Source organism: Rhagoletis pomonella, unplaced genomic scaffold (genome assembly GCF_013731165.1).
Source record: "Rhagoletis pomonella isolate Grant_MI unplaced genomic scaffold, Rhpom_1.0 Rhpom_scaffold_00007, whole genome shotgun sequence".
Classification (NCBI taxonomy): Eukaryota; Metazoa; Arthropoda; class Insecta; order Diptera; family Tephritidae; genus Rhagoletis; species Rhagoletis pomonella.
Genome location: NW_023458561.1, coordinates 32,998,300 through 33,015,408, shown reverse-complemented (window position 1 = coordinate 33,015,408; position 17,109 = coordinate 32,998,300). Strand labels below are relative to the sequence as shown.

Below are 17,109 nucleotides of genomic sequence, written 5' to 3'. Positions count from 1 at the left end.
AAACATAGTTTATAGAGTAATTGAGGAAATGAGGAAAAATACAGTAATTACCTACACTTAAAAAGTTTCTTAAATAATTAAGAAAAAGTAATCACAGCAGAATACATAGATACCTATTTCTAAATAACTTCTATGGTATTTTAATGGTAGTATAGAATCATATAAGGTGTCTAAAAATTGCTTTGATTATGTAAATAATATCACAGTTATGGCAGGTGAAACCTAGGAATTATCTATTGTTTTTTGTCCCGAATAAAAGTATTGCGTTTTGGTAGCAATAACATGGAGTTTTGCATATTAGTGAGTACAAGTATGCATTTTTGATGTATGTAGTTGATTATGAATTATTGTATTGATAACCATTAAGTACGTTAAAAATAAATAAAGAACGCAGCGAAACAATTTTGCATGCATTGACGCACAATTTACTACGCGTTGGAAGGCAAATATGTAGTTGAAAAAACGATACTTTAACAAATTCACATCGCTTAAAGGAATTTCTGTGAATGCGCTTTACATAAAACAAAAACATGTAGGCATACAAATATCAGGAATTCATATAAACAAGCTTTAGCAATTAAGTGCGTATCGGTTTTCTGTGGCTTGGGTTTGCTGCACCCACGCAGGAATGCCCAAAAATTATTGCATTTTGCGCCGCTTCTCTTTCAATTTAAGCCAATGATTGAAAGCCTTGTGTGTGTGTATGCGTTTCGACTCCTACAACAAATTTTTGAGTTTCATTATGAAAAAAAGGCAATAAAACAATAACAAAAGTATATCTGCTTACAAGAAAGAAAAAATCGTAAAAAGTAGTCGTTGCGATAAAGTGTGCGCAGTGAGTGCAATAATTTAAATTCGTTTAGCTTGTTTTATATTTTTCACAATTTTTGGTATTTTTCACTTTCGACAATCTCTTTTTTATGGATCAAACAAAAGTTGAAATACTGCCAAAATAAATAAAGCGAAAGGAAGCCAAGTTAATCGCCGTCACTCTGCGAACATTTCAGGTGCTTAAATTTGCTAGTAAAAGATGAAAACAAAAACAAAAGGTTGCAAAATATCCGATTTTTAAACGACAAAGATGTTTATTTTTGGGTTTCCATTTTTTAATATTTCATAGTACAAAGTGCGAACAGAACATGGTCGGCAGTGGAAATGTTAAACAAGTTTATATGTATTTTAATATGTACATACATACATATGTATGCAGGTACATACATATGTACATATGTATGTAACGCAATTAAAATATACATGCATGCGAAAAGCCAAGTCCCAAGGTCAAGAGATTTTGTGCGAGGTAGTGAGCATTTTCCTAACCCTTTTCTCAGCTGTCTGTTTTATTAAAATATTCTTATGAATAAAACAAAATTAATATTTTAAAATTAATAATAAAATATTTAATTGAAATAAATTAAAATAAAGTGAAAAATTAAATAAAGAAAATTGGATGATATCGGTGAATGTTTAAAGGACTATGTATTATGGGTGCATTCCTGCATGGTAGGGACCCTTTGCTCTGCCCGACCCGAATCGCTGCACCAGGAGTATTTGCGTATAAAACCGGTCATAAGCCAGATTTACCAACTTCGATAAAAGTGTCTTTAAACATATTATATCTCAAGCTATATAACTCATCTATCAACTGGCAGTCATAAAAGTCGCCACCGCTACTTGAACTTCGACATACGGCATATGGAACATTGCCCTTAACCGGATTTTTTTTTTTTGTTATTTGCGTTTTCATAGGTGCAGTTGTTTCCTTCGTTATTATGGTTTTTGTCGACCAATCTTAAAAAAAATATTTGAGATGAAAGAAGAAAGCATGTATGTACTTCTATATGCAACTCTGAGTCATGTTTTCATGATTTGTTTTTGATGTGTTTGCTTTTAAATCAATTGAAATGACATATTTATTTTTAGCAGAAATTTCAAATAATACTATTTTTTTTTTACTTGTCGCGCCGTGTCGCGCAACATTTTTCATAGGGATATACTTTGGATCCTTGGCTACAAAGCTTCGATTATAAAGCAGTGCCCCTAAGTATTCCTTCTTCCGCTATTTAAATTTCATCCAAAATTCACAATCATTCGCAAACAAGAGCCAATCTTGTACTTTTGTACGAAGAGCTTGTCCGTACTCGCCGATCGAAATATTTCTTAGAAATGTCAATGCCGTTCGTGCCTTTTTCTGAAAGAAAGCGTTTATCTAGAGTCTAGACGTATGGTAATTGTCACTAAAATGATCCTAAGAAAAGTAAAGTCTTTTTTCTCCATGTTTCCATGTTTTATTTCGTTATTGAGTAGAAAAACACATAAAATAATTTTGACGAGATTAATCAATAATTATTTAACCAATTCAAAGTCGACACATTTATTGTAAATACATTAGGAGTAGGAAAGAAAGGCTGACTTGTAGTGGCTACAGCTATGTAGTGCAACCTTTTTTATAAGAAAAAAGTGACTTACGCCGGATTTCCACTAGGCATTCAGTGACATAAATTTTTGAAGACAAAGTTGAATATTTAAAACATCAGTGCTATTACGTTAAGAGAAATTGTCAATGAACTCGTTTCCACATGGCATTTTTTTAATGTCACAAATTGTTTGTAATTTCAATGCCTAGTGGAAATTCGGCATTACATATATTTATTATATATAATATAAATTTATATACATATATTTTAATTTTTCAAAGCGGCTGTCTACTTTTTTATGTTTATATGTACATATGTACCTATCAATCAAATTATGGAATTTACGAGTTAATATTTTTGCACTTTTTTTTTTTTTTTTTTTTTGTAATTACAATGGATAAATTAGCTTTTTGACATTATTCATATGTACATATTTCGTTATCACAAAGATACCGCAATCTACACATCAGTCATCAACCATCAATGTTTTAGGCGCATGACAGCAATTAGAAATAATAATAGTCAGCTTATCAATGTGCAGACATAACTAGTGATAGTAATTAACTTAGTGATTAATCACTTACAATCCCCGTGTCTACATAATTACACATTCATATATGTATCTACTTAAATACCTATGTGGAATAAACATGTGATTTGTGCTACTATGTAGACGGCCGGCAAAATCCCGTCACTCACACATTATAAACTAATCGGTTATTATTTGCAATTTTTCTATGTTTGCCACTTGAAGAAATAAACATTTGCATAAGTAGCATAAAGTGTTTCACTCTAGCACCGTCAGCGTCCAATACCCATTTACAGGTACCTCAAACTGTTGCCGCCATTATCCCCGTCCTTACATATGGGCGCATGCAATTCGCCATAACTAGACGAGTTCTAATGCCCTACGAGTCGCGGGGTCGCGGTGTCGCGGTGTCGCGGTGCCGCATGTCATTGACCGACATCTCTACACCTCCAATGCACACAGTCGTGGACTATAGTTTGCACATTTTCAGCGCGAAATTTTCACAAGTTTCCACTTGAAGTGCTACACTATTTCCACTAATGAATTGTGCAAGTGGAAGGCGATAGTAAATACTTATGTACAAAGGTATGTTAATTTTTCTATAACTTAGCCTTTGCTACTGCCGCTCGCTTTAAACAGGTTTTCTTGTATTTATTTGCGCTAGGAAATAAAAATTTATATATGTATGTATGTACATATTTTTGCGTCCAAGTAAGATTTGAAAGAAGTGACATTACTTGAACTCTTACGACTTACATAAGGAAGTTGCGAACAATAGATAATGATGCTTATGATAATTTGTAGCATAACGCTATTTGAAATCCATAACTAATGTAGTATACTCTTAATAAATACAGCAATAGCAATTGTTATCAGTTATCAGTCAGTAAACAATTGCCGAACATACTTTGTAGGAAGAAAATGCGCGAACAAAAAATTGTCAAAAATCAAGGGTAAGCTCTAGCTATTTCAAACTTGCACTTTATTATAATAAAATTTAATGACCTACAAAACTGCATAATCAAAGAAATCTAAAATATCTGATTAAAAAGTCTAAAATTTTAATCAATTAATATTCGTCGAATTTTTATAAATGTTCTACAAAATTTGAAATTTTTATGTATGTACTTGGTTTTTTTAAGATAGTAAGCTATATTTTCATAAAAAATTAAACACTTCTTAAACAAAGAAAGATAGCCAAAACTTGATCGAATGTCTTTATTTTGAAAACCATTAACCCCATAATTCAACCCCTAATGTAGAGGTTGATGGTATCCTAATAAATTTTTTTCTTACGGCCCGATTCTGTGCACTTGATTCAACATTTTTTATAATTTGTAAATTTTTTATTAGTTGCCAAGATTGATAAATTATCAAGATTGCAAGCAGTGTTGCCAAGTTTTGAATTTGAAAAAGCACTAAAACCCAAGAAAAATCGCATTTTCCCCGAAAAAAGCACCCAATTTTTTATTGGAGGATTTAATGCACTTTGTATGCATACAAAATTTTATTGTACACTCTAAAAAATTTTTGTTTAAATTTGCGCATATTAAGATAGGTAACCAGTTTCCTCTCTTAATGAATGCGAATTTACGCACCGTGTTAATTAAATTAAACACTACTTGCTTACTTTTACTTATCATATGTGTGGCGTAGCACAAATTTTAAAAAATCTTTTTTGAGTTCTAAACATTAATTGTTCACAATTTCACAGTTTACACATAAAATTTTTAAAATTTCCTCTAAAAAATTTTTGTTTAAATTTACGCATATAAAGAGAGATAACCAGTTGCCTCTCCTAGTATGCGCAAAATTAAACACTGTCTGTTTACTTTTACATACCAAATTCGTCACGTAAAGAAAAGCTACACACAAAGTGTTTAAAGTTGAGTAAATATGAGCACTTAGCATTAGCGCACACAAGGGGTGGGCTTTGGGGTTCAACCACCCAAGTACAATACTTGTACCCAGTACAGTTAGCCATTCATTTGACGTAATTTGAGATTCATATATTAATTTTAATAAAATACTGCCAAATTGTAAGATTTCTATACTAAGTATTGAAAAGTTATGGTAAGGTATGTATGTACGTATGCATTCCACTGTACCACCTTACAAGCAAATAAAAAAACGTTCGCAGTACACCCCTGAGTATAAGGTATTTTTGCAGGGGTCTGCCACGTCCGGCAGAACAAAAATCGAGATTGCCCTGCAAAAATTCCTTAGACTGTGAACTTTTTTATGGTACGGTCTAATGTACATACATATGCACATTATAATATTTTGCTGAGGTCAAAGAGAATTGAGAGTTTCTTTTGCCAAATCAAGTTTGTTTGAATAAATAAATATTTAATTTGAATACGAATACATAATTATAACAACACTAAAAAGAATGTCTGAAGTGTATTGACATCGATTCAAATGTGTTCAGATATGTATGTACCTGCTTATGTATCACCGAACTCTGGTTAATAATATAAAAATAAAGAGGGTATTTCAATTCCTAGTTAATATATACATATATATGTATATATGTATCAGTTATTCTTGCTTATTTTATATCTAAAAAAAGGTTATAGCCAAATTATACTAGCTAGTGCTAGCAAATGTTGTGGCTGATTATATGAAAATAAGTGAATACAACCTATTTTTTATTGTACAAGCCGATGGCTAAAGATTCCACAACACCATATTCCAAACGGCCTCCATTTGCCTACCACCAGTCGGTGTGGCCACTCATCGATTGCATTACACGCCTCATGGATTGGGAAGTTTTCACTGCTCGAACAAGGGTGTGCTTCAAAAACTCAGTCCATGGCCCCCAGAACGGATAATAATTTACAGCCAAACCGATTGAAATCTGGGCTACCAGATCAGCCGTGAAAATGAAGTACCACTTCGGGCGAAAAATTACAATTAAGATACCATAACGCTAAAACCGGCTTGACGTTTAAAAATACGTACATCACTTTTTACTACCTTAAATGAGATTTTTCTGTTAATTTCATTATATTATGTGAGAGGCAAAAAGTTCAGTTAAACCACTTGTCAGCCCATCTCTGATACATATGACTGTTTGTACATACATACACATACATATGCATGTATGTAGTATATCCACTCACCAATATTAAAAAATATACCGTATTCACTGTTATTTTTAGCCAGAAATTTTCCTAACTATTTCAAGGACAATGCGTTCATAGTGATAGCTGTCAGGCGGGTGGCAGTGGTTTACAGTCAATTTAGCCATGCGCTTATATGTATGTAAGTATTTATGTTTCACGTGTCACCCGCGTAATTATTGGCCACAACACAGACAATACATAATTCTGAATGCTTGTACATATGTATGCCCGGAGTTCTGTTGATCGGCCGCGGCGTTTACATTTGCCGGTACCGCCGGCTTGGTGAACAGGTTCTATTTAAGCGATTATAGTGATTGGCATAGCAGCAGTATGTGCTTCCTTTTGTTGGTTAACACTTTGAATACAAATTTGTTTGTTTGTTTTTGCTTGCAATAAGTCTAGACGCTTCCTACGTTTTCTGCTTGTCTGTTATTCCTGCCTTTCATTTCTAAACCTTAACGTAATTATTGTGTTTGTTTGTTTGCCTCGGCACTGCGCCTTTCCAATATTTGGCTTTCTTTTACAAACCTTTTAGCGTAATGCATTTAAGAAGACGCTGATACTACTCATAATTTCACCTTTGCCGCGTTATTAGTTCCTCTCCGATCCGGTAGCGGTCGGTTAGTCAGCCAGTGAACCAAGCCTTCACATTGCGCGCCGCACAGCAAACAATGCCAGCCAAAATCAGCCACAAGTATATATGTAACTACATAGTTAGATTTATGAATATGTGCATTAACCCTGTTATTGCTTTTTCTTTTTATTTCTTTATTTTTTGGCATTCAGAATTGCCTTGTTTATCCGCATTAGCGCAGCGTCTTACGATTTCCAATAATGCAATCTACCCATCCATGCTTACGTGTTGGTTGGCGCTGCATACCAATTATGTATGTACGTATGTATAAACATTAGATTGGGTCAGTCCTTTACGAAAGCAAAAAGTTGGTAATGCATACTTCGAAAAGATTTTGCCGTCATAAAAATGTCCGCCGTTAAAGCAGTTAAAATCGCTTTTTAATAAAAACAAAATTTCAAGGCCTCATGCACTACTTAGACGTCCCTGTGTGGTTATGGGAAATTTACTAACTAAAAGTTTTAACTCTAGACAAATACAAAAAATTGAGATAAGAATTGATTAACTCCAAGGTAATATTTAAACAAATAATAGGTAAACTAGCAGTTTATAATAAAATAGGTTAAATAGTAAGAATAAATATATATATATATTGCATTGCCATAGGGTTTGAAGTCTCAAGTCTCTAGCTCATCGGAAAGTTGGCGAAGTATTGATTGCAAAATTCCAGGACACACAAACATACAAGTGAAATTTAATAAAAGATAGAATATAAATAATGCTCGCTAAAAAATTACAACTGAATATGGGCATTTCCAACGATCGCGAACCGTAATTTCGTACGCTTTTGAAGTTAAAAAAAAACCAAGGAAAACATGAATTTTAATATTTTTTTTTTATGTTTCGATAGAATTTTGCTAGGTATGTACATATCGTTGCCTTAATATAGAAAGGCCCTATCTCACATCGTCGCTGAAATGCGCAAAGCCGTAACTAACTAAAATATTTTATTGCATAAAACGATTTGGGGCCACATAATGCGATCAAATGCATCATAATCAATTAAAACGTAAATTTTCGATTTTTAGTTAGTTACGGCTTTTTGTATATCAGCGACGATGTCAGATAGGGCCTTTCTATATTAAGGTAGCGATATGTATGTCTTTGGTGCAAAAGGGATGATCTTTGGATTTTTACATTTCATTTTCATTCATATTGTTAGCAACAAACATGCGGTCGCGACTATACGAATAATGGAAGTCGCTTTTGCTGCAAATTGAAAAATGCAAGGAACTGCGAAATGGAACAGAATATCGAGGGCTGTATTCAATACCCTATATCTGCATTTTTTCACAATAAAAGAAATAAAAGAAAATCACTCTCTCTCATTAAAATTTCAATTCGATAATGGGCTGGATTTCAAATTCATAACGAAGGAAAAATATATTGGATAACGTTTTCTGCAGAATGGCTTAGTTCTCGAATCGAATACTAATCTATTCCACATTAGTTATCGAAGGTGAGACTCGAAAAATATATTTGTTTTCCAATCATTTTCGAATTGTTAACCCATCCCAATGTTTATTGCGTTATTCCTTTCTGGAATTTTTTCTATGAAGTTTCGCCTCTTCCGCGCGAAAGGATTAGAGTTCGACTTCTTTGTTACTGACTGTTCTCTATAGTTCAAGGAATTTGCTAGATGTAAATTCGGCCATATTCGGCGGGGAAGCATTTTAAAGATTTTTTATGCGAACGCATATACGTAACTCTTTCTGAACGTGACTGATATAGGAATCTCAGAGGGGAGAAGTGTAGGTCCTTTATCTTTGAGTTTTTAAGTTTTGTGGATGAAAAATGTCTCGTCCTGCACTGGCCTCAAATTCCAAATTCTGTAAAAAAAAAATTTAAAATTCTGCTATAAAATTGAAAACATTTCCCGAAATAAAAGATTTATTTTTACGACTCAGCTTAACGTACATACATACATACATATGTATGTATGTGCTTAACTTAACCAACATCGGCCCCCATTCCGATTGTAGCGTTTTGCCTTTTCGCTGTTAGTATTTTTTTGCTGATTTGCGTTCACTATTCGTACTTGCCTACGTAGACGCCGTTCGACCGTCACCACCGGTTTGTCATTACGTCACTTATTTCATTGTTGGCTAAGACTACCGTGCGCTGATTGGTTGAAAAAATCGTACGATAAATTTCTCATAAAAAGACCCAGATAACAACGAAATATGTATAATTAAAAGCAGCAACAAAAAAGTGCGAAAAAAAACCCTGCGAATATGGCAAAAACATAAAATGCGAGTGGCGTATAGCCCAGTACTCGTAGCATCGGCTTTGCATTTGTTGGAGATTTTTTGCGTTTCGTGGGAGAGCGCTTTTCAACTTTGGGGTAGAAGGGAGCTGATGTTGGTTGTGGTCTTCTGACTCAGCGTATTTGCACTCCCGGCCGTACTCTGCTGTTTAGCTGCCTAGAGATTGTTTATGTAGTTAGTTCTGCGACTCGAACACTTTTCTTGCATATGGTTTGTACAATTTTTCCGTATACTGTTGCGCTTTTCGATGACAGTCATACATATTCTCTCAACCATGCGCGCTCCGCTTTCTTTAACTCTCCTAGCTGCTTTCGTTGTCGTTTGTTTTTATACCTTTCATGAGCATGAAATGGTTTTATAACTTTGGTCCGATGTTTGTAAGTACCAGAATAAGAAGAGATAGACCCATCAAAATGTATACCTAAATGATCAGAACATCGAGCTGAGTCGATTTAGCCATGTCCGTCTGTCTGTCTGTCTGTCCATCTGTTTGCATGCAATCTAGTCTCTCAGTTTTCGAGATATCCGGATGAAATTTGGTAGGTGGGTGTATTTTTATAATGTATTAATCATTTGTCGGAACCGGAAGAATCGGACCACTATAAGATATAGCTCCCATACAACTGATTGTTCAGATATGAGATTTTTCGTTATAACTTCTACATATATGCAGCTAGGAACATGAAACTTCGCAATATTCCCACCTATTATAATAAAAATAGTTACAGTGAAAATGGCGAAGATCGGGTCGCTATAACCTATAGCCTTCATACAAATGATTGTTCAGATATGATATTCTTTGTTATAACTTCTCCATATATGCAGCTAGAAACATGAAATTCCGCACTATTTTCACTCATTATCAACAGAAAGTTTACAGTAAAATTAACAAAGATCGGGTCACTATAACATATTTATTGCCTCCATAAAACTGATTGATCAGATATAGGGCTTTACTGTAAAACTCCTTTATTTGGACAGCTAAAGTCGATAAATTTCGTAACCTATTTTATAAATAATAATACAAAGTCTACTGAGAAAATCGGTTTACATACTGATCACTTAGATTGTTGCTATATAAGGTATATCTTCCATACCTCTGATTGTTTAAATATGATATTTTATATATGTATGTATCTCCTCTATCTATGTATGCTGTGAATATATAAATTTTTTTTAAATGCGGTAATCTGTTAAAGTAAAATTTTCAGATGTTCATGAAAGGTATGAAGCCTTCGGCATAGCCGATGACAGCGCTGCTCTTACTTGTTTATATTGTTCTACTATCTATGTTTAGTATATGTATGTATGTATGTACATGTGTAGATTTCATACCCCACCTGTACGAATACTTATCGTTGTCGTGATTTCAGGTAAACAAATAATAAAATCTTCAAGTGTGATCGTATGAGCATCGAAATGTGCGCTGTTGCTGGTAGTTTAATTTACTAATACCAAGCCTGCAAACTAAACTGACTGTCTCAGTGGAATGTGGAATTTTTTTCTCGAATTGCTCTTCCTTTTTATATTAACATTAAAATAACAATTCGTTGCTGTCTGCGTCATAGACGCCTTCGCCTATGCCGATTTACTTTTCAGAGCTGTCATTCATGTGATCTACTAGCTTGAAGCCTGAGCTAATACATCGATAAGTGGTACTTTTAGCACCCAATTGTAATTTAGCTTATCACGTTCGGTTACCGCTCCACTGCACCGCTACCCGCTGTCTACTCTGGTAACAGGAGAAAAATTGTGTCATTAACATACATACATACGTATGTATGTAAGTGTGTAATTAGTTCTAGGGCATGTAAAGCGTCTCCAAATAAGTAGGGCTGACGTGTTTTCAAATATTTTTGAGTAGTGATCGCTTCACAATACATACTAACCGCAACTTTTGTGTAATTTTATATTTGATAAGCTTTCGCTTTTGCTACTTCCTTATGGAGCGTGAGTACCTCAAGGCTAAAGATGAGTAACAGCTAATTAAAATTTAAAATTGTAACACAAATTAAAAGATAAGTAAAATTCTAACGCGGCCTTTTATTACTCATTTTAATTTGCACCTTGGTTGTTTGTGTGAAAAATCTGCGACATCATTAATATGACCGCCTCGAGATTTCTCGATAAATAGGTAAGGTTAGAAATTACAATTTAATTTCATTTCATTTTGTCGGAACGTCTTTTGATAATCCCTTCGGGAATAGTTTAGGGCTTTTTCAGGTCATTTCGTTGCTAGTTTAGAACTACCCCGAAATGATCTGGAACTAGTCCTGAAATCGTTCTGCAAAAGTCGTTAACTTGCGTCAAATCTTGAAGCGGCCCGAAATCGCCGCTTACTTGTCCCGTAATGTGCTAGAAATAGCACTAAAATAGTCCCGAAATTATCTAGAACTAGTCCCAAAGTGGTGCCCAGAACTAGTCTGGAAATATTAATTTGTACACACAAGGAGCAGTTACAGACTGTCTGCTGGGTTACACAAGAAGCAGTTACAAATCTTAGGCTGGGTTATCGTAAATTTTACCCATACCCAGTTCTAAGATGTTTACACATCATCCGTGTATCGGTATCAAATCGGGTTAAGACTTCCTTAGCTACCGGGGAAAAATTAATTTTGTTTTACTGATGATGATTGCTCGATTTTGGTAACCGGAAATAGCAGTGACTTTTTCACCATCTCTGAAAAAATTAGTCATTCAGACGAATGCAGACAACGGCAATTGTCAATAAAGTATAGAGCTGCAAAAATGACCTCAAATTGCTTGTCGGCAGCGCTTGGAGCAAAGTAAAAAAAAAAAAAACGTTGTTGGCAACATACAAGGAAATATGCCTACCGCAATGTGCCTACGCAACAGTTTGGACTTGGGACAAAAACGGTATGCCTTCTGATATGGCCGGTATCTATACATAACATACATAACGAGACCTCAATGCTCTCAGTGAAGAAGTACAATTTCATGCTAAGACCTCCAGGGCACGTCAGATGACACGTCAGAACGCACGAACGAATCGCAGCTTTACATCGCTCAACCGCTGGACCTCACATTGTGGCGACAAGCCACTGACAATCACCATCTTTACAAACTCTCACCCCTTGAGTGCCGTCATCGGAGTTCAGCAGACTTAACTTCGATTTATCCAGACTCAATCCCGACGTACGCAACCTTTGTCCAGTGAAATGAAACCAACCTCCACTTAACATTACAGTTTAATCCCACTCAGCTAATACCCCGGTTTACCAAACACACCGTCGATACAGCACTTTATTGGACTGACGTTGATGTTGTCTCGACCGTTTGTCATCTTCTTTTTACCGCTTTCTCCTGGTTTCCCTCAGACTTTTAGAGACGCTTTTCTCAATCTTCTTAATGAAGGCGGAATCTCAATCGTTTTGTTAGCCAACTTCAAGTCCTGCTCGGAAGGCGATATATGTATTAACCTCAAGAGCACATCATCTATAAGAGTATCTTCTGTTGCTCCGCTGCCTACGGAGTTGAGGTCTTTGCCGTGAGTAAAAAACAAGCACTGCAACTGCTGGAGCTTGCAACCGCCCTAGATTTCAGACCTGGAGCGTCGTCGGTGTTCATTTAAACGACATGACCAAGCCAGCGGAGCAGTTGTATTTTAATTCACTACACTTTGTCCATGTCGACTTCCAGAGAAAAAGAGAGACAAAATCTCGGATAAGACCCCTCCTCTCCTTTTTACGAGCTATATAATAAATACAGATAATAAAAACGTTCTGCGTTGTTATTGCGTTCTTAATATATTTTCTGCTTCATATTCCTAGATATTTCTTTGAACCAAGCTACTAACTGATTAAAAACTTGAGCAAGTAACCTTACCAACAAATCGGTTTTGAAATAACCATTTAACAGGTAAAAAATGAAGAAAAACTCGTATTTGCTTTCTGCATAAAATATTGCAAATACGTGACTCAATGATTTTGGTAAAATGTTTATCAGACGGTTGAAACAACATCGATTGTGGTATGTATGCCTTTTATTTTAATAAAGATGCTTAAACTGGTTTATGTTCACTACTTTTAAGTAGGTAAATGTTACGAAAAGAAAATGAGTTGCCAAAGAAACATTAAACCATTTCTACATAGTGTTAGCAAAAGTAGATCAAAAGCTATGCTTAGTATAAGTAAACAACTAAAAATTTGGCATTTTTGAGATTATGTGCTAAAAATGTACGCAAAGCTTTTATTTACCTTTCAGCAAAAGCTGAAGAAAATTTTTCTTATTATTTTGTTAAAAAAAACCCTAAAGTAAAGTCGCCCTTGCCCTTATGATTATCATGTGCTAAGAAATAGTTTTTCGCATTTTCCGACAAACGTATTATTTTGAGTTGTGACTCTTTTGAAGACGGTGTGCGATATGTTAACATACATACATATGAACATGCATTTAATTTGACAAATTAACAAGCCAGCATACGTTTGAATATATATTTCACTACAACAAATCCACCACATTTCTTTTGGTCATGCGATTTATTTTGAAGGGAAATTGCCATCTTTATACTTTAGTGGATTATTTATCAATGTAATTGTGGCTTATTATTTACTTCTGTTGGATTTTCGTAGCTAAAACTTATTAGTTATATAACTTCATACTTACTTCGATTAGCGCTTCTTTCTAACATAAATTTAATGAGAATACATTTTTTATTAAACCCGATTAAATAAAGCGCTGTTATAAATACTGAAAGAGTATTGAACTCGTGCCGGCCGGCCACATTTCCACTTATGTATGTGTTTCTATTCCTCCTAAATTATCTGGTCATACGATAAGTATGATTGCAATTAAGTAAGTCAACCAATGGTATGTGCTAATTAAAGACGATCGTTCTGATAATTGAGTGGGTCATGTTATGCGCTAAAATTAGCGCTTTCTTCACTATTTGCCTCACAATTCGCGTGGCAATCATTCATTTACCGATGTAGTGCAGATTTTAACATGGCAACATTGCGATCCACGCCTTAAAGAAATCGCACAAAATAAGCTGCAAGGCTATTATCGGATAACAGTTAAGCAATCCATTTAAAAAATTAGGTACCAAAGAGTTTTAAATGGATTGAGTTAGGCTCTTGCTTGTGTAATCGATTAGCAACGACTATAGTGTCTAAAGGTGCTAAGGGAGCCATGTGAGCGAGACGACTGCCTGTAAATTTTTTTATTATTGAATCATGATTGGGGAGTTTAGAGAATTTGAGAAAAATGCACCGCAACCTTAACCAAAGCATATAAAAAATATATGAATAAAACAGTAATCAGCGACCTAAAACAGCTGCAGATCTTTAGCTGATGTTCTTGTAAAGTAAAAATTCCTTAATATCTCCAGCTTCAGACGTTTAAAGCAGTCAGACTACATACCGTCCATTTTACTGTGTTCTTGTTTTTCGGAACACATCGGTGCCAAAAGCCTCATACCTAATCCTTGCAAAAGCGATCAGGAACATAAAAAGAGTTCTGCCGTAACATCCTCTTCAAGGCAGGAAGGGCAAATGGTATGGGTATGTCAATCACTTTCAAGTGTTTGTGCCACGAGAAAGTAACCTGTCAGCAATCCTATAAGTTGTCTGCAGTCCCATCTGCTCAATCAAATCAAATAACTTGCCAAATTTTATGAGAAGACTTTTGCCCACATGCTGCCCCTCTTAGCCTACCAGTCATTGCTGAGCGAAATATTCATTCAGTTTCTGACGGTAGCCGAGCGTGGGAGCGTTTTTGCTTGTTAAACTATATGTATGTATAATATGGCGTCTATGTATTAAAACACCCCCCCGCTGGATCCACCACTGCCTTGAGTGTAACTTGGTCATCACTATAAACACACCTCTCCGCTTATTTTCCACAACGTAGTCCATGGCATTGACCAAGACTTCAGATCCTGCCCATTCGTGCAGGCCCGAGTTCAGTATTGGGGTAAACCCAGCACTCGGCCTCAGGAAACTCAAAATTGTAGTATCTTCTCAGCAAAAGCAACGGTGTCGTACTATCCTGGTCATTAAAAAGGCATTCACGTCTAGATTTCTGCCTCTAGCAATTTCCGCCTCTTTTGACACTTACTCTAATACTTACCCACCAGATCTCAGTTTTTCTCACACTATTATAAGTAAATTTGAGCTCACGAAAAGTCATTCAACTTTTGCTAAATATTTTTTTTATTATTTTAGTAGAACTATTTAGCAAAAGTTTATATTTTGTCAATGGTTGCATGTGTCACCGAAAAATGTAAAACAGCGACCCCTAGGTTCGGCGGAAAAAAATTGCCTTGCGAAAATTCTTTAGAATGAGGAATGAACTTTTTTGTTTGCTTGTAAGGTGGTTCGGTCTAATGTACATACATAAATTAAGTTTTATGTTTGATATATGTATATTTTTTAAAACAATTTTTTTCTCCAATTCTTTTCAGGTGTTTTAACGGACATACAAGATGATTTTAAAATCGGTGATGATGATGGCGGTCTGCTACAAACCGCCTTTGTACTCTCCTATATGATTTGTGCGCCGGTTTTCGGCTATCTCGGTGATCGTTATTCGCGTCGTTGGATTATGGCCATTGGTGTTTTGTTATGGTCGACAACAACATTACTCGGCTCATTTATGGGTAGCTTTGGCGGTTTTATCACATTCCGTGCTTTGGTGGGCATTGGTGAAGCCTCTTATAGTACCATAGCACCAACAATTATATCAGATTTATTTGTACATGATTTACGTTCGAAAATGTTGGCATTATTCTACTTTGCGATCCCTGTGGGTTCCGGATTTGGGTAAGTCTAAATACTAGAAAAAAATAAATTATATTGAAGCTCGGCTAGACACTTAAAAAATGTGGGAGCGTAAATAATGTCAAGAATACAAGATTGCGCCTTTAAGAGAGGATTTTTGAGAATAACTTTTGTGTGACGTCACACTGGTGCAATTGCGAGAGAGAAACGCCAAAACGTGAGCAAGAATGGAAGAAGAAGAAAAAATGTTGCAAGGAAAACGTAAACAAGTTGCACAAGTGTGACGTCATATACAAACAACGATTCTGTCAAATTCACTGAGAAAGGAATAGCGGTACTGTGATTGGCGCAACCTCTATTTCTCTCAATCGTGGAATTATGTTACATACTTGTGCATATGCACATTAGGGCGGGTCATTTTCATAATTCTTTTACTGGGGTATACGTGCATGGTCAAAAAAATCTCCCATACAAATTGACCGTCTTAACATACATACATACATACATAAAGCTCATTAATTATATCGCTATTATAATAATTTATTACTAGATCTTTACTTGATTCTGCCAAAATAGGTTTACTCGTACTGGAAATACACTAGCATATATTTTTATAGAAATGTATACAGAAGTTTGATAAGACATTTATTATTAGTGTGAAGAGAATATACATATGTATGTATGTATGTATGTAAATTCCGCCATTTATAAAACCTAGATTCATACGTAAATACATACATAAATATGTGCATATGTACGCCTTTATTAATGTTGAGTCATTCACCTCTATGCTGACATTCCAATTTAAAATGTAAATGTCTTCATAGCGTGATTTTTAGCACCGTTGTGCAATAGAAATAATTTTTGAATATTGTTTACTAATCATAAAGGCCTTTCGTACAAGCGACAGGTCGCATGCTTTCACATGCATTTTTAAATATGGCAATAAGAGACAATTGAAACCACCAAGGCAGTTCAAAGGGGCGTTGCCTGTTTTCAATTGAATTAAATTTTTGGAATTATTTACGGCATTTAAAGTCAATTACTTACTAGTATAAATGGTGGCGTAATTCCTTTGAAGTGTAAAAATATATGTACATATGCATGTATATTCAATGCATTACACTGCAACAAGTTTAATTTTATACACTGTCTGTTTTCGACCTTGTTGTTTGAAAGGGCCGTAAACTATTGAGGATACCTTCATCGGGCAACCATGAATTTCTTATGGAAGAAAATGCGAAGAAAATTAAAAAAAAAAAACAACGCCAGTTTTTATAAATTGCACTTGTTATACAAAAAAAAAACGCAAAAGCCAGGAAAAAAAAGGAAAATTAGATTTTGTTCATGCGATATATGGAAGAAAATGTGAACCACCCTTGACAAAAAAAAAA

The 17,109-nt window shown here is 35.0% G+C and overlaps 1 protein-coding gene across 1 annotated transcript in view; it reads left to right on the top strand.

The window, feature by feature from the left end:
• The window catches only part of LOC118742651 (protein spinster), a 79,411-nt gene that overhangs the window by 16,413 nt on the left and 45,889 nt on the right, over window positions 1–17,109 (top strand). The window contains exon 2 of the mRNA XM_036474877.1: window positions 15,400–15,757. Coding sequence (XP_036330770.1) covers window positions 15,400–15,757 — 358 coding nt within the window. The remainder of the gene's footprint in view (window positions 1–15,399; window positions 15,758–17,109) is intronic.